Here is an 18,448-nt window from a genome sequence, read left to right on the forward strand (position 1 = left end):
ATTTTTAGATACTTTACCTTGTTCAGTGGCACACCACATTGATTGTTATGGTCTAAAAATAGATTACTATTTTTATAATTTTAGAAATTTATGGCATATCATTTACAAGTTTAAGAACTTAGAAATACATTTTTTTAAAGTTTGCTAACCTAAGTGACATTCATGGATAAATTGAAAGCCAACCGTGAATTTAACTCTATAAAAAATTGTGAGGTCAGGAAAAAAAGGTTACAGGCACAAAATCAAATATTGAAAAAACAACAAAAATTTAATAGTAATGTGACGACAAATATATTAAAAAAGAAACCTTGTGGCCAGCCCCATCTTTCTAGAAGGATTTTGCAGAAGGATTTTGCTTGGCATCAAGGAACAGTGCAAACTAGAAGAAACCCCCGTCATCAGCGACCTCTCCCCAACGGCGCCGACGATGGCGCAACAGCAGACGCAGCTAACCACTGGCTCGGGCATCCTGGATGCCGTCCCGCTCTTCGTCGTCATCCTCCTCGCGGCCCACGTCCTGGCCCTCGTGCGCTTTCCCCTCGCTTTTCTTATTTTTCGTTCCTCGCGTCTACACGGTACATGCTTTGTCCCGCCCAGATCCGGACTTCTCACCCCTCTTCCTTCTGCCTGTAGGTGTTCTGGATGTACAAGCTGGCTTCCGAGAAGCAACCACCCCGGAGGAAGACACAGTGACGGCGCCGATCTACGCCATCGGCGATCCTTCGCTAGCCTCTTTATCGGTAAGATTCGTTCCTGAAATGAAATTGACAGCTTAGGCTAATTTGTTTTGGTAATGTTTGATATGCTACTCCTGATGAACTACAATACTACATGGCAGAATCATCTTTCTTTTTTCTTTTTTGGGTTTATGGATTAACGGCCACACCAAGAGAAGCGATTTTACATTGGAATTTGTGCTCTTTGTCAAAACGTAAATCTGACAAGAGCTTTTCCAGAATTAATAAAGAAGTAGAGTTCGGTCAAGCTCAAAGAGGGAACAAAACAATTGGTGGCAATGATGGTTATGTATGTGAATTCCTAGTGTTGTCAACGGGTTGGGAAAAATAAAAGAATTATTTGTACAAAACTAGGTAGAAGTACAATTGCTTCTGCTTATGGCAGTGACAGTGGTTCAGTCATGCTTATTAAATCAAAGCCAGAAAACTACTGTAAGTCTGTAACAAGCTAGTTTAGGGTTCACTGCTTAGATAATGCAAGGATTAAGATGAAGTAGATCTTAGCTTTGGCTTGTATACAAAGCACCCTGGACCGGAGTATAAAGAAACTGAATTTTCTGTCTTTGGAGTAACAAACTGCTGTTGTAGCTTGTATGTCATTCTTTGTTTTCTTATCACCAAACCTCAGTTGAACTTCAATTCTACTATCAGTTCTTGTTGCATTCCTAACAGGAAAAAAATGTGAAGGGCACATTAGCTGTCCTATGTACTGATCACCAATGCAATCTTTGATTGAATATAACTAAGTAATACAAAATCAATCTCTGAAAAGTCAATCTAGTTACCGAGGATTCATTTCATCTTGCTGTCATGATTATGGCATATGCTAATTATTGATTGGATAGCAGCTTAAAAAGTCAATATAATTACTGTTCCATGTGTCAGTAAGTTTCAAAATGATATATCTTCCATATGTTGAGCATAATCTAGACAATATATTTGCAATCACATATTGTGATACTGTGGTTTCATTTCAAAAAAATATTTAACTGAGCATTCAACATAAGAGAAGAGCATCCATGATCTGCACCTTTGGTATAATCACTTCTAAGTTATAAAATCTGTTGCATATGGGAGAGGGAGTCGTCTGGGTTGTAAAAATGACAATATGCATGGAAATCAAGTGGGTTGGGGTATGCGCATGCATTTGAGAATATAAACGTTTGAGAAAACTAGTTTTTTATAAATTACGGTACTTTCTTGGGACTTTGTTGGATGTCAGGTTTTTGCCATTTTGCCTCACTTATTTTCTTATGGTGCATCTTCTTGTTTTTGGTGGTATCAAATACTTTACCTAAAATTCATCTTCAACTGTCGTACAGGGAATACGCGATAATCATGAATTGCAACATCTTTATCTATGTCTGTATTTATGTTTCTGTTGTTAGTACATGTGTCTGAATATGACCTGAACATTTTGATACTTCAGCTGTAATGTGCGTTCCTCCTTTTCTCTACATTTTTAGTTGGTGGCATGTGATACTTGTCGCATTTAACAATTTTGACGTGCAAATACCATTATATTTAGCAAGTAGTAGCCATGTATACTTTGTGGCATGCTTCGTTGTAGAAGCTGTTCAATCCCACACTCCATTAGACTATCTCCAGCAGCTTACCCATCCCCATACCTGTATTCAAACTCTACTCTGCGAACAGTGTAGTCTACAGTGCAAAACAATGCATGTGGGTAAATTTTAGGTAATTTGCTGGAGTCGACCTGATCGACCAACCTCATTGTGCTTTATGTGGGAATGACTGCATGCCCTTTCCCTTGTCTTACATATATATATATTTTTTGTTAGTTGAGTCTGTAATATGGTAAATTTATTTTGTCTGAAAGTATGCCTGTAATACATGACCATATTACGAAATTGTCCCGTAGGTGAAGTTTTTTATATGACCATAGATATTACCACATTGGAGATTATAATCCTATATTTCTCCGTAATTCAACATTCACAAAGGTATATACAGCTCGTAAAACTGCACCTCACCTATTAACTGTATCATATTTGTTCATTCACAACTTGTAGCTGCAATTCCTGGGATCTTGTCCGCCTCCCCCATTCTTCCACGGTTCTTCCACTGCCTTATCTCTGTTGAATAATCTACAACTTTTGCAGCCTTTAATTGCATAAGTTCATTTTTGTGCCATTAAGGCATTAATTCGGCTCCTTTGATGGTTGTAGGTTCCATTTTCATGTGAACCAGTACCCTCCAGAACATTCAGGCCGTCAATTATTCAGAGATATCCATATAGTCTTTCAATTTGTTTTATTTATACTTATTGCATTTTGGGTATTGTTTGATAACAACTTAGCGATATTCTATGAATCACTATCCGTTTGGGTGATAAATAAATGTTCCTAGTTTTAGACCATCTCCAATCATATCTTTTATATTCTTTCTTTACGGATCCCTGAAAGAAATTTTCCTTTTTATCTCATTCATCTCTAATAGTGTTATCTATATTCCGTCCTCTATACGTCACATATCTATATTACAAACATTTTACTCTAGATTTTTGTACGTATGTATTTATCATACTCTCAAATATATTATATATATTTTATATTTTGCAAAATGATATCTAGCCGAGTTGGTTAGTTGGTCATCAGAACCTAGAACAGAGCGGATGTGTCCAACTAGACTTTGGAACTAAACACTATCGTAGACTATCTTCAACAGCTTACTTATTACTATACTCATTCAAATTACACTCTGCGAACAGTGCAGAATAGTGTAAAACAGTGTTTTTAGGTAAAGAATAGTGTAAACAGTGTTTTTAGGTAAACTACGGGCAGACGTTTTAAATGAAATGGCATGAGGTGGTCTTAGCTCTATAGGTCGGTTATTATTTATATTTTACTTAATTTGTTGTTTAAAGTATAAAAACGGGTACACTAAAGGAGGGAGAGTCTTTACCCATAGAGAATGAAGGAATAATTTTTTATATTTAAAATACATTTTAGAGGACACCGTTGCAATATATAGATGGAATATATAGAGGAGGAAAACTTCTCTAAATATATGGTAGAGGACCGTTTAGGAGACACCGCTGGATTCAATATTATCGATGGGGTGCTTAAATTCTTGTTGTGCACGTCTTCAATATCTCAAATTCAATAATGTAATGTGATCAAATCTCTATTACTTATTAAGGCTGCAATAGTAGTCTGTCATTCCGCGCCACATGTTCTGCCACCATTCTATATCTATCATTCTCATTTTCCCTCCCAATAAAGTCCTCATTTTCCCTCCCTGTAAAGTCCAACGACCTCTCAAGCAAATGCTAGTAGTAGCTACCACTACACCACATGTGTGTCTACATCTATAACAGAAAACACATCTACTATATCTCTCTACAAACCCACCTGGTACCCTTACACAATGTGTAGTAGTAGATAAGTATCACCGAGATTCTTGAATTATATTTTTGGATGGAGGGAGTAGTATTTAAAGAAGAGCCTTGCATGCAATTTCTTTTGTTTCAATAATGTTTTCAACTTAAATTTCTTCTTGCATGTATGACATTTATTCTTCGTAATATTTTCTCCATGGGTCTGACTTGTGAGTCATTTTTATAAACCAACGTCAAACATGAATCCATGTTTCTTACTTGAAAAACCCCGAACAAACACCATTAGCAGGAGGCACTCGCGTTGGGGTCGCTCATCGACGACAAGAAGAAACTTGGTGACTGCCAGTTCGACCTCTAGAAACAGTCCTACATGGCCGCATGTGCCGCTATGTATGACAAGCTCCGGCGCAGCTGCCGCTTGGACGCGGTGCAGAGCGGCTGCTCTGCGCTGTCCATCGTCAAGCAGGGGGGCCTCATGGTCGTCGCCAACGTCGACGACTCATCGGGTTGTTCTGGACACCGCATCGACGACAACGTCATCACGTCGTCCAGCTCATCGTTCACCTGAAGCTCAACCTGTCACGTAAGTCGCTACTGTCTGGCCATGAATTCTTGTGCGTTGAGACGATGGTCGTTGCTGACGTTGTATGAGTGTCCTCGAACACGATATATGTAGAGGAGTAGCGCATCCGGTGGTGCAACGGCCAGGGGTACTACCTTACTGATGAGTCTGGGGTGCACTTCGTTTTACAGCCCAGCCAAGAGTCATCAGTACTCGGTATGTCACGCGCGTTCGACGACTACTATATCGAGGACTGTGGTGTCATCTTAGCGCCATAGGTGACGCAGAGGAGGACCGACAACAATGACCAGTTCGTCATCCTCGCCACCGTTGGGGTAGCTTTTGTGCCGGCTTGCCTTTAATTCTCTTCGCAAACACACACTTGTCTTTTTGTTTAAGCAAAAGAGTATGGTGGTACGTGTCTGATGACTAACGATGTACGAGGGAATTTTTTTCGGTATGTGTGGAACGTGTTATCTAATGATGAGACCATGCAAATCGTGACATAAATCGAAGTCTGCATGATACTGATGGTTGCAATGTAGTGGTGAAACAGATAGATTATAAATAACAAAATTTATGTATGGCCAGAATCACAAATTGATTATGAAACATTTTCTCATAACGGTATAACACACATTTTGTATATAAGTTATCGTAGTATACTATTATTATATATTCTCGTTGCAACACACGGACATTCAGCTAGTGAAACATTATGTCTAGGGCTTTGAACTAGATCTGTCTATCTGGTACTTAAAAAGTACTCCCTCCCTGCTAAAAATAATGCAACTGGACTCCACCCGTTCAAAAAGAATGCTATATAACATTTTTAAAAGATAACTAGTTTAAATTTGACAAAATTTATACCAAATCTATAGCAAACAATATTAAGATTTATATCATTAATTAGGTTATTTTACTAAGAAAATATATTCTATAATTAATTTAATGCTAATTATTTGTATCATGATGTTACTTTTTATAACTTTGGTTAAACTTTTAATTGTTTGATTTCTTAAAAAGTGAATTATGAAGGATAATTCTGACACAGTGATGAGAAATCTTTTCACTGAGTCAAAGCTCTGGGTTTGATGTAGTTTCTTTGCAAAAAATCATCATTATTCCTTTCTCGGACTTTTTTCACGTGAGAGCCCGTTAGCATTGGGTTTGTCTTGTGTTAAAAGTAAAAATCTTGTTTTTTTTTGGAACAAAGGGTATCCATGTTCCACTCCACACTCAAACCTCGCTTTTGATTGCCACTTGTGTTTGTTGAAGTGTACCGACATGTTGGCCCTCAAGTCCAAGTAGGGGTGGTAGTGGATCATGATCCAAATGATTATTCACAAAATGTCAAGGCCTTAAATAAATTATAGTTCAAAAATGAATAGAAATAAAGCCGGATCCTAACCCGATTCGATCCTTAAATCTTATAGTCTAAAATTTATAGCCTATTGTCAGCCCTAAGTCCAAGTGTTCCTCGGTTAACATCACATAGACAAGGTCGAAAAAATTCGGTGGGGATGGTCCCCATGATGCAATGCATGAGATGTAGTTTTCTTTGAAAAAAGATCTCTATATGTTACTACAATTTTGTCTAGTATCTCATTTGTCATCATAAATATTCTAATCCCTTCTATGTTTTTCGGATGTAATTTCTTGCCCTTTCATGTCATCAACCGGTGATAGTATGTAAGGAGATATTATATAAGGATAAATAATATAAGGAGATAGTATATAAGGATAAAGAATTGCAATGTCTATGATGATAAATAAGGTACTGAATAAATTTAGTGGCATGCATTGAATTATTCATTTAGCTTTTATTTTTTAATATTTAAGCAACACATTTATACGTTAGATGCATATGTATGGACATGTGTCACAGGGTGCGTTCATCAGTGATGTCAGGGAGGTCGAGGCAGTCACGTCGAGGTGCGGCTCGTCGTTAGAGGTGACCAGAATTGCCCCAACTGCGTGCGCAGGTGGCGAAGGTTGATGGCGGCGAGCGATTCGACTCATCAGCGGCGGTAGCGCTTGAATTGGCTGGTCGAGGCGCTTCACCGAAGTATGGTAGTGTTGTGGGCTAAGGGAAATGGCCGGCGGTGCACTGGGTGGCCCTAGCCATGTTCACCAGCGGAGAAGTTTCTCCAACGAGCAGTGGCAAGCCGATGCAGGGGTGTAGAGGTTCGGGGAAAGGGCTGGACAGCTTGACTAAGCTACAAGGGTTACGATGGTGGCCTCGGTTGGGATTGCGGTGGTGTGGTTCGCTCTGGCCGCGGTGGTCTAGCGACTGGGAGGAATGTGGGCGGTGGCATTTACGGTCCGGTGAAATCCCGGTGAGGGACTGGCGAGGCTGAGTGGCTAGCATATTTGTGTCCATTGAGGGCCGAGGCAAGGTTTTATAGGTGTGGCACGGGCGAGGAGAGCGCAACACGGTGGTGGCAGACCGACGCGCCGGGACACGCGCAGGCGTGGCTAGTGCGCGCGCTAGCGTGACTGCTAGCGTCGAGCACATGGCGCAGTGACTTGAGCGCATCTTCTCTTGCATGTATGGCTTCAACCAGTGCTGATCTTGGCAAGAGATGTGTATGGAATATCTCCCTTGCACCTTAAGCTATCTTATTTGTATGGGGGTCGAAAGATTTTGAGCTGTGATTAAAGAGATATGGAGTGTGCAAATGGTGTTTGTCTCACTAACCGGATCCGAGAAAAAAACACTATGTTGTCATGTCAAAATGTTTGGTTTCATGTTCAAACTGTACCAGGTCATGGCTAAGGTAGTTAGGCACATTTTTCATAATTGGGGTTAAGGGTTTTGAGCTCTGTAGCTTAGTGAACATGTGGGCTCTTTGGGATAGGGCTGATTTTGGAGTAATACAAATCCTGATTTTTCTTCCTCTTCTCCCATATTTGTGATATGATTTTCTTAATCACTTTGTTTCGGTGCTCCTATGCTCTTAAGGGCTGAATTTAGGGTTTTGGGTCACTCCCTCCCTTTGATCCTCATGGGATGGTTAAGTTAATCCTTCTAGGGTGTTTTCCAACTGAAAGTCGCCTAGAGGGGGGGTGAATAGACGAAACCTAAAATTTATAAACTTAAGCACACACTAAAGCCGGGAATTAGCGTTAGAATTAAATTCAAGTCCGAAAAGAGAGGGGAAAACAAATCAAACCAGAATCAAGGCGAGTGAACACGGTGATTTATTTTACCGATGTTCGGTTCTAAAGAACCTAGTCCCCATTTAGGAGGTCACAAAGACCAGGTCTATTTCAACCCTTTCCCTCTCTCAAACGACCACTTAGACCGAGTGAGCCTTCTTCCTTAATCTCACGGGTCACTAATACCCCGCAAGGACCACCACACACTTGGTGTCTCTTGCTTTTCTTACAAAGCACTTGAGAATAAGAATGGGAAAAGAAAAAGGCCAAGCCAAGCAACAAGAGCAACAAAGAACACAAATACACCCTCTCTCAAGTCCCTAATGGAATTGAGTGAATTTGGAGGCTTAGAGAGGATTCAATCTATTTGATGTGTCTTGTAGTGGAGTCTTTTGCTCTTGTATTGAATGAAATGTTTGGAATGCTTGGATTGATATGAATAAGGTGGTTGGGGGGTATTTATAGCCCCCAACCACTTCCATAGCTGTTGGGAAGGTTGCTGGTGATGGGCGCACCGGACAGTCCGGTGCGCCGCCACGTCACCCAACCGTTAGGGTTCGGAACTGGTCGACCGTTGGAGGCTTTGTCTTCTTGTGGCATCGGACAGTCCGATGCCACACCGGACAGTCCAGTGCCCATCTGACTTCTGCCGTGACACTGTTTACTTTGCAGAGTCGATCGTTGGCGCAGATAGTCGTTGCTTCGCTGGCTCACCGGACAGTCTGGTGGCACACCGTACAGTCCGGTGAATTATAGCGGAACGCGCCCTAGAATTCCCGAGAGTGGCTGGTTTGGAGCTGTACGGCCTGGTGCACCGGTCAGTCGGGTGCGCCATTTTTCAGCACACTCAATTCCTTTTGCTCCAATAAAATTGTGTACCTAACTTGATTTCTTTCTTGGTTTGTGTTGAACCTTATGCACCTGTAATACATAAAATCTTGACAAAGTAGTTAGTCAATTTGTTTGCGTTGACCATCAACCACCAAAATTACTTTATAGGAAATGATTAACCCTATTTCCCTTTCAATCTCCCCCTTTTTGGTGATTGATGTCAACATAAACCAAAGCAAATATAAAGTACAGAAATGTAACTAGTTTGCATTTAGAATGTGCACATGTTACTTGGAGTGAAACCAATTGAAAATCTCACTAAATATGAACGGATTGCTTTTTCTTTTATTTATCATTTTGGACCACTTTTGCACCACTTGTTTTGTTTTTGCAAACCTTTTTGGAAAATCTTTTCAAAATCTTTTTGCAAATAGTCAAAGGTATAGGAATGATATTGCAAGAAGCATTTTTAAGTTTTGAAATTTCTCCCCCTGTTTCAAATGCTTTTCATTTGATTAAAACAAAACTCCCCCTGAATGAAATTTTCCTCTTAGCTTTCAAGAGGGTTTTGAGATATATATCAATTTGAAATTTTATTTTCACAAATCAAGTGAAACATAGATACCAATTGATACCAGATACTAATTTGAGAATACATCAATTGAAATAAATACCAATTAAAACTTCATTTCGAAAAAAACTTTGAAATGGTGGTGCGGTCCTTTTGCTTTGGGCTTAATATTTTCTCCTCCTTTGGCATTAATCGCCAAAAACGGAGACTTTGAGAGCCCTTTAATACTTTTCTCCCCTATTGGTAAAAGAAATATGACAGAAAGATTATACCAATTGAGAGTTTGTGGAGCAACGACAAAGGGTAAAAGATACCGTTAGAGTTGAGTGGAAGTGTTGTCTTTACCGAATACTCCATTTCCCTTTCAATCTAAGACTAATACAAGATATACTCATGGAAGCAGATTAGTCTTAGTCTTGGCACAAGAAGCATAAGAAATATGCATTTGTACCAAATGAAAAAGACATGATCAAAGGTATATAAATGAGTTATGTGTGCAATGTTTCAATCAAAATTTCGAGAATCAAGTATATTTAGCTCATTCTAAGTTTGCTAAAGGTTTTCTCATCTAGTGGCTTGGTAAATATATCGACTAATTGGTTTTGGGTGTTAACATAAGCAATTTCGATATCTCCCTTTTGTTGGTGATCTCTTAGAAAGTGATATCGGATGTCTATGTGCTTAGTGCGGCTGTGTTCAACGGGATTATCCGCCATGCGGATTGCACTCTCATTATCACATAGGAGAGGGACTTTGCTCAATTTATAGCCATAGTCCCTAAGGGTCTGACTCATCCGTAGTAATTGCGCGCAACAATGGCCTGTGATAATGTACTCGGCTTCGGCGGTTGAAAGAGCTATGGAGTTTTGTTTCTTTGAAGCCCATGACACCAGGGATCTTCCCAGAAACTGACAAGTCCCCGATGTGCTCTTCCTATCAATTTTACATCCGACCCAATCGGCATCGGAATACCTAATTAGATCAAAGGTAGATCCCTTATGGTATCAAAGCCCAAACTTAGGAGTGTAAACTAAATATCTCATGATTCTCTTCTTGGCCCTAAGATGAACTTCCTTAGGATTTGCCTGGAACCTTGCACACATGCATACAGAAAGCATAATATCTGGTCGAGATGCACATAAGTAGAGTAAAGATCCTATCATCGACCGTTATAACTTTTGATATACGGATTTACCTCCTATGTCGAGGTTGAGATGCCCATTGGTTCCCATGGGTGTCTTGATGGGTTTGTCATCCTTCATTCCAAACTTTTTAAGTATGTCTTGAATGTACTTTGTTTGGCTGATGAAGGTGCCATTTTTGAGTTGCTTGATTTGAAATCCAAGGAAATACTTCAACTCCCCCATCATAGACATCTCGAATTTCTATATCATGATCCTACTAAACTCTTCACAAGTTGACTTGTTAGTAGACCCAAATATAATATCATCAACATAAATTTGGTATACAAACAAGTCTTTTGCAACAGTTTTAGTAAAGAGAGTAGGATCGACTTTTCCGATTCTGAAGCCATTAGTGACAAGAAAATTTCTCAGGCATTCATACCATGCTCTTGGGGCTTGCTTGAGCCCATAAAGCGTCTTTGAGAGTTTATAGACATGGTTAAGGTACTCACTATTTTTAAAGCCGGGAGGTTGCTCAACATAGACTTCTTCCTTGATAGGTCCATTGAGGAAGACACTTTTCACGTCCATTTGATAAAGCTTAAAGCCATGGTAAGTAGCATAGGCAAGTAATTTACGAATTGACTCAAGCCTAGCTACGGGTGCATAAGTTTCATCAAAGTCCAAACCTTCGACTTGTGAATAACCTTTGGCCACAAGTCGGGCTTTGTTCCTTGTCACTACACCATGCTCATCTTGCTTATTGCGGAATACACATTTGGTACCTACAACATTTTGATTAGGATGTGGAACTAAATGACATACCTCATTCCTTGTGAAATTATTGAGCTCCTCTTGCATAGCCACCACCCAATACGGATCTCTTAGTGCATCCTCCACCCTGTATGGCTCAATAGAGGACACAAAAGAGTAATGTTCACAAAAATGAGCAACTCGAGATCTAGTGGTTACCCTCTTATAAATGTCACTGAGTATGGAGTTGATGGGGTGATCTCGTTGAATTGCTTGGTGGACTCTTGGGTGTGGCGGTCTTTGACCCTGAATTTCTTGATCATCTTCCTTGTCTTGATTATCTTCATCTCCCCCTTGATCCATGTCCTCCTATTGAGGTGGCTCATCTTCTTGATTTTCATCCTCATCATCTTGAGCCTGTTCCTCATCTTGTGTAGGTGGAGATGCTTGATTGGAAGATGACGGTTGATCTTATGCTTGTAGAGGCTCTTCGGATTCCTTAGGACACACATCTCCAATGGACATGTTCGTTAGCGCGACGCACGGAGCCTCTTCATCATCTAATTCATCAAGATCAACTTGCTCCACTTGGGAGCCATTAGTCTCATCAAACACAATGTCACAAGAAACCTCAACTAATCCAGTGGATTTGTTGAAGACTCTATATGCCCTTGTGTTTGAGTCATAACCAAGTAAAAAACCTTCTACAGCTTTAGGAGCAAATTTAGATTTTCTACCTATTTTAATAAGAATAAAGCATTTACTCTCAAAGACTCTAAAATATGAAACATTGAGTTTTTTACCTGTGAGGAGTTCATATGATGTCTTCTTGAGGATTCAGTGAAGATATAACCGGTTGATGGAGTAGCAAGTGGTGTTAATCACCTCGGCCCAAAACCGGTCTGGTGTCTTGTATTCATCAAGCATGGTCCTTGCCATGTCTAATAGGGTTCTATTCTTCCTCTCCACTACACCATTTTGTTGGGGAGTGTAGGGAGAAGAGAACTCATGCTTGATGCCCTCCTACTCAAGAAATCCTTGAATTTGAGAATTGTTGAACTCTGTCCCATTATCGCTTCTTATCTTTTTGATCCTTAATCCGAACTCATTTTGAGCCCGTCTCAATAATCCTTTTAAGGTGTCTTGGGTCTGAGATTTTTTCTGCAAAAAGAACACCCAAGTGAAGCAAGAATAATCATCCACAATAACTAGACAATACTTACTCCCGCCAATGCTTATGTAAGCGATTGGGCCGAATAGATCCATGTGGAATAGCTTGAGCGGCATGTTTGTCGTCATTATGTTCTTGTGTGGATGGTGGACCCCAACTTGCTTTCCTGCTTAGCATGCGCTACAAACCCTGTCTTTCTCAAAATGAACATTTGTTAGTCATAAAATGTGCTCTCCCTTTAGAAGTTTGTGGAGATTCTTCATCCCAACATGGGAAAGTCGGTGATGTCAGAGCCAACCTATATTTGTCTTAGCAATTAAGCAAGTGTCAAGTTCAGCTTTGTTATCGTTAAAATTAACCAAATATAGCTGACCCTCTAACACTCCCTTAAATGCTACTGAATCATCACTCCTTCTAAAGACAGTAACACTTACATCTGTAAATAGACAGTTGTAGCCCATTTTGCATAATTGAGAAATAGAAAGCAGGTTGTAATCTAAAGAATCTACAAGAAAAACATTGGAAATAGAATGGTCAGAAGGTATAACAATTTTACCCAAACCTTTGACCAATCCTTGATTTCCATCCTCGAATGTGATAGCTCGTTGGGGATCTTTATTTTTCTCATAGTAGGAGAACATCCTTTTCTCCCGTGTCATGTGGTTTGTGCATCAGCTATTGATTATCCAACTTGAACCACCGGATGCATAAACCTACAAAACAATTTTAGGCATTGTTCTTAGGTACCCAAACAGTCTTGGGTCCTTTGACGTTAGAAAATAGCACCTTGGGTAGCCAAACACAAGTTTTGGAGCTCTTGTGTTTGCCCCCAACATATTTGGTAACTACTTTGCCTGATTTGTTAGTTAAAATATGTCGGTGGGAAAATCCTTCGGCCGGGTGGCGGAATGCATCCGCCCTAATCCTAAGATGAGGAGGGGGCCTAAGCGCTTGCCTGTTTGGTGAAATTTGGATGAACACAAGAATACTCGAGGGTTTATCGTGGTTCAAGCCACTGGAGCGTAATACCCTACATCCACTGTCTGTAAGCTGTATTGATCGTGTCCCTTGTAACGTTGTGTCCCCTCACTTTTATAGTTTAAGGGAGGTACATACAAGGATGCTGAGCTCTGACATGCTGGCCCAGGAGCATAATGGAAGGAATACATTATGTGAATAATTAATGCCGACAGCACACAAAGATCTTTGTTGGACGATGTGTTGCTTCTCCGACTAGCTACTGCCATGTCTTGTCGTGTCCGCAGGTGGGTGATGGCTTGTTGCAGTAGAATACGGAGTAGCCTGGTACGCCTGTTGTGCGTAGAGGCATATAGACAGAGCCGTTTAGATTCCCTCCGCCTTAGTAACGCATGAGTAATCAGCGGGAGTCATGATGACTGCAGTCCATGCAGCATTGATAGGCAGTAACCCTTTTCTTGGAAATGCGCGAGTAATGATGAGCCATTGTCTTTGCTATGGTAACGTGTGAGTAACAGCACGGCCCACGAAGCGTGGACTGGGCACGCCGCCTGTCACTGGAATGGACATGCACACGTCTTATCCGTAATGAATGCAAAGACGCGCGTAGCCTAGAGGCTTCATGCCAGGTTCCGCCCGTTGGCTTACGCCACGCGCAGTAGGCCATGTGGCAGCATCGGGTCTCCGCTTGGGTGGGGAGCAGGAGTTTATGTGATAAGGTCCAGATCCCACCAGATCAGGTCTGGACACGTGTCGGCACCGGATCCCCGCCTGGGTCCTAATTAAGGCCGGGGTATGTTCTATCCTGGAACCCTGAGACCCCACTGTGGGCGGCTTGGACCCCATACAGGGGGGTTCGGATCCCATTCCAGGGGTTCGGTTCACACACGTGGAGGTCCTAGACCAAACTTGGAGGCCCGGACCGTATATACAGGGGTCCGACACCTTCCCATGGGGGTCCGGACTCACTGGTGATGACTCAAAGTATGTCACTTTCTTTGGACACATGGTGGCACCGGACCCGCCCATGTGGTGGGGTCAGGTGCTGTTGCTGGCCCAGAGTAGTCTCCCGAGGCTAGGGCGATTCATGGCCTGGTCCCACATACAACTCTTTTACCGTGCGACTAAAAATAGCCGTGTGGGTACTGCGTTTTTATACAGCAGTAAGGGGTACCCTAGTTTCACGGTACCGACAAAATATATGATGCATCAAAAGTCTTAAATGAAACAATATGCTCATTTGTTGCAGGAATTTTCTTTCTAGGCATTTTAACATGTGTGGTATGTCTAGAGCTAGAAGCCTCATTTTTGTACATAAATGCATGATGAGAAACAGAATGAGGTTTCCTAGCATGAATCTTCCTAATTTTGTGCTCAGGATAGTTAGCAGGATATAAAATGTAACCCTCACTATCCTGAACCATGGGAGCCTTACCCTTAACAAAATTAGATAATTTCTTAGGGGCATTAAGCTTGACATTGGATTGGTTCCCTTGTTGGAACTCAATGCCATCCTTAATGACAGGGTGTCTCCCATTATAGAGCAAGCTTCTAGCAAATTTAAATTTTTCATTTTTTAACTCATGCTCGGCAATTTAAGCATTTAATTGAGCTATGTGATCATTTTGTTTCTTAATCATGGCAAGGTGATCATCTATAGCATCAACATTAATATCTCTACATCTAGTGCAAATGGGAACATGCTCAACAGTAGATGTAGAGGGTTTGCAAGCATTTAATTCTTCTATCTTAGATTTTAATCTAACATTCTCATCTCTAAGACAGGAAATAGAATCATTGCAAACATTCAACTCTTCAATCTTAGAAACTAGATTAGCATTCTGAGTTCTAAGACTAGAAATTGAATCATGACAAATGCTAAGCTCCTTAGTTAAGTTTTCACATTTTTCTACTTCCTAAGCATAAACATTTTTCAACTTAACAAATTTTTTGTTCTATTTAATGAGGAAGCCTTCTTGGCTTTCCAAGAGATCATCCTTTTCATTAATGGCTTCTATTAATTCATTTAATTTTTTTCTTTTGGTCCATGCTAAGGTTGGCAAAGAGAGACATTAAATCATCTTCATTATCGCTAGAGCTACCCTCATCACTAGATGTTGTATATTTGGGGGTGGCTCTAGAGTGTACCTTCTTCTTTTTGCCATCCTTAGCCATGAGACATTTGTGGCCGACGTTGGGGAAGAGGAGGCCTTTGTTGACGGCGATGTTGGCGGCGTCCTCGTTGGAGGAAGAGTCGGTGGAGCTCTCGTCGGAGTCCCATTCCCGAAATATGTGGGCATCGCCGCCCCTTTTCTTGTAGTATCTCTTCTTCTCCTTCTTCCCCTTCTTGTCCTCGTCCCTGTCACTTTCATTAGAAATTGGACATTTAGCAATAAAGTGACCGGACTTACCACACCGGCAGCACACCTTCTTGGAGCGGGACTTGTAGTCCTTCCCTCTCCTTTGCTTGAGGATTTGGCGGAAGCTCTTGATGATGAGTGCCATTTCCTCATTGTCGAGCTTGGAGGTGTCGATTGGAAGCCTACTTGGTGTAGACTCCTTTTCTTCTTCCATCGCTTTGAATGCGACGGGTTGCACCTCGGGTGTGGAGGTGGCGCCTTGCTCCAAGTTAACGATGTGTTTGGAGTCTTTGATCATAAGTTGAAAGCTCATAAACTTGCCAATGACTTCCTCGGGAGACATTAGTTTATATCTAGGATCCCCACATATTAATTGAATTTGAGTAGGATTACGAAAAACAAGAGATCTTAGAATAACCTTGACCATTTCATGGTCATCCCATTTGGTGCTCTCGAGGTTGCGCACTTGGTTCACCATTGTCATTAGCCAGTTGTACATTGCTTGCAGCTCTTCTCCTTTGTTGAGGATGAATCGACCGAGTTCTCCCTCAATCGTTTCACGCTTGGTGATCTTGGTCATCTCGTCCCTTTCATGCGCTGTTTTGAGGACGTCCCAAATTTCTTTGGCGCTCTTTAATCCTTGCACCTTGTTATACTCTTCTCGACACAAGGAGGCGAGGAGTATAGACGTGGCTTGGGAGTTAAAGTGCCTAATTTGGGCGGCCTTGTTCGAGTCGTAGTCGTAGTCCTTGTCCCCTACCTTAGGTACCTGCGCTCCATACTCAACAATATCCCAAATACTTTCGTGGAGTGATGTTAGATGGTGCCTCATTTTATCACTCCACATGCAATAATCTTCACCATCAAAATATGGTGGTTTGCCTAGGGGTATGGAAAGTAATGGAGCGCGCTTTGAAATACGGGGATAGCGTAGGTGCATCTTACTATACTTCTTGCGCTCATGTCGCTTAGAAGCGGTGGATGACTCGGAGCTTGATGTGGAGGGTGACGAAGAGTCGGTCTCGTAGTAGACCACCTTCTTCATCTTCTTCTTCTTGTCACCTCTCTGATGCGACTTGATGGAGGAAGAGGATTCCTCCTTGTTTTTGTTGCCGAACTCCCTTGAGAGAGTCCTCCCCGAGCTTGCGGCCTTTTCGCCGATCATGATCTCCCTCTTGGCGTGATCTCCAGACATCATTTCGAGTTGATTAAACTCTTAATGAAGCACTGGTTCTGATACCAATTGAAAGTTGCCTAGAGAGGGGTGAATAGGCGAAACCTAAAATTTATAAACTTAAGCACACACTAAAGGCGGTGGTTAGCGTTAGAATTAAATTCAAGTTCGAAAAGAGAGGAGAAAACAAATCAAACAAGAATCAAGGCGAGTGAACATGGTGATTTGTTTTACCGAGGTTCGGTTCCAAAGAACCTAGTCACCTTGAGGAGGTCACAAAGACTGGGTCTATTTCAACCCTTTCCCTCTCTCAAACGGTCACTTAGACCGAGTGAGCCTTCTTCCTTAATCTCACGGGTCACTAAGACCCCACAAGGACCACCACACACTTGGTGTCTCTTGCTTTGCTTACAAAGCACTTGAGAATAAGAATGGAAAAGGAAAAAGGCCAAGCCAAGCAACAAGAGCAACAAAGAACACAAATACACCCTCTCTCAAGTCACTAATGGAATTGAGTGAATTTGGAAGCTAAGAGAGGATTTAATCTATTTGATGTGTCTTGGAGTGGAGTCTTTTGCTCTTGTATTGAATGAGATGTTTGGAATGCTTGAATTGATATGAATGAGGTGGTTGGGGGGTATTTATAGCCCCCAACCATTTCCATAGCCATTGGGAAGGCTGCTGGCGATGGGCGCACCGGACAGGCACTGTTCCTTATCCGGTGCGCCGCCACGTCACCCAACCATTAGGGTTCGGAGCTGGTCAACCGTTGGAGGCTTTGTCTTCTTGTGGCACCGGACAGTCCGGTGCCACACCAGACAGTCCGGTGCCCCTCTGACTTCTGCTGTGACACTGTTTACTTTGCATAGTCGACCGTTGGCGCAGATAGTCGTTGCTCCTTTGGCTCACCGGACAGTCCGGTGGCACACCGGACAGTCCGATGAATTATAGCGGAGCGTGCCCGGGAATTCTCGAGAGTGGCTGGTTTGGAGCTGTACGGCCTGATGCACCGGACACTGTCCGGTGGCACACGGGACAGTCCGGTGCGCCATTTTTCAGCACACTCAATTCCTTTTGCTCCAATAAAATTGTGTCCCTAACTTGATTTCTTTCTTGGTTTGTGTTGAACCTTATGCACCTGTAATACATGAAATCTTGACAAACTAGTTAGTCCATTTGTTTGTGTTGACCATCAACCACCAAAATTACTTTATAGGAAATGGTTAACCCTATTTCCCTTTCACCACCTAATTAGAAGTATGGTCCCCAACTCTAGTGGCTTTTGCTCGATTTTATCTGAAAGGGAATTAGGCTTACACCTATTTCCTAAATGATTTTGGTGGTTGAATTGCCCAACACAAATATTTGGACTAACTAGTTTGCTCTAGTCTATAAGTTATACAGGTGCCAAAGTTTCACACTAAGCCAATAAAAAGATCAAGAAAAGGGTTCAACAAAGAGAGCAAGGGATAACCGAAGTGTGCCCTGGTCTGGCGCACCGGACTGTTCGGTGCACCACCGGACAGTGTCCGGTGCACCAGGGAATTCCAAGCCAAACTCTTCACCTTCGGGAATTCTCAGTGGCGCTTCACTATAATTCACCGGACTGTTCGGTGCACCACCGGACAGTGTACGGTGCTCCAGAGGAGAGCGACTCTGAACTC

The 18,448-nt window shown here is 41.8% G+C and overlaps 1 protein-coding gene and 1 pseudogene across 5 annotated transcripts; one reads left to right on the top strand and one right to left on the bottom strand.

Annotated features, from left to right (window-relative positions):
• Nucleotides 1-303: 303 nt before the first annotated feature.
• Nucleotides 304-5,170, top strand: LOC100533130 (uncharacterized). Of its 5 annotated transcripts, none has more exons than XM_035967088.1 (3): nt 304-526; nt 634-740; nt 4,388-5,170. In XM_035967088.1, the coding sequence occupies exons 1-2, from the start codon at nt 428-430 to the stop codon at nt 691-693; spliced, it is 159 nt and encodes a 52-aa protein (XP_035822981.1). In that variant the 5' UTR covers nt 304-427; the 3' UTR covers nt 694-740; nt 4,388-5,170. The 5 variants fall into 5 exon arrangements, with proteins under 5 accessions (XP_035822981.1, XP_020407329.1, XP_020407328.1 ...); XM_020551740.3 differs by lacking the exon at nt 4,388-5,170 and adding an exon at nt 2,771-2,920; XM_020551739.3 differs by lacking the exon at nt 4,388-5,170 and adding an exon at nt 2,060-2,582.
• Nucleotides 5,171-17,286: 12,116 nt separating this feature from the next.
• On the bottom strand, nt 17,287-17,933 carry LOC103655416 (uncharacterized; annotated as a pseudogene).
• Nucleotides 17,934-18,448: the final 515 nt, after the last annotated feature.

This window comes from Zea mays, chromosome 4, assembly GCF_902167145.1.
Source record: "Zea mays cultivar B73 chromosome 4, Zm-B73-REFERENCE-NAM-5.0, whole genome shotgun sequence".
In the NCBI taxonomy this organism is placed as follows: domain Eukaryota; kingdom Viridiplantae; phylum Streptophyta; class Magnoliopsida; order Poales; family Poaceae; genus Zea; species Zea mays.

Bases quoted from the DNA above. Each gene is read 5' to 3' on its own strand.
- LOC100533130 (XM_035967088.1), top strand. From the start codon at position 428: ATGGCGCAACAGCAGACGCAGCTAACCACTGGCTCGGGCATCCTGGAT. The intron at 527-633 runs GTGCGCTTTCCC...TTCTGCCTGTAG, and splicing joins CGGCCCACGTCCTGGCCCTC to GTGTTCTGGATGTACAAGCT.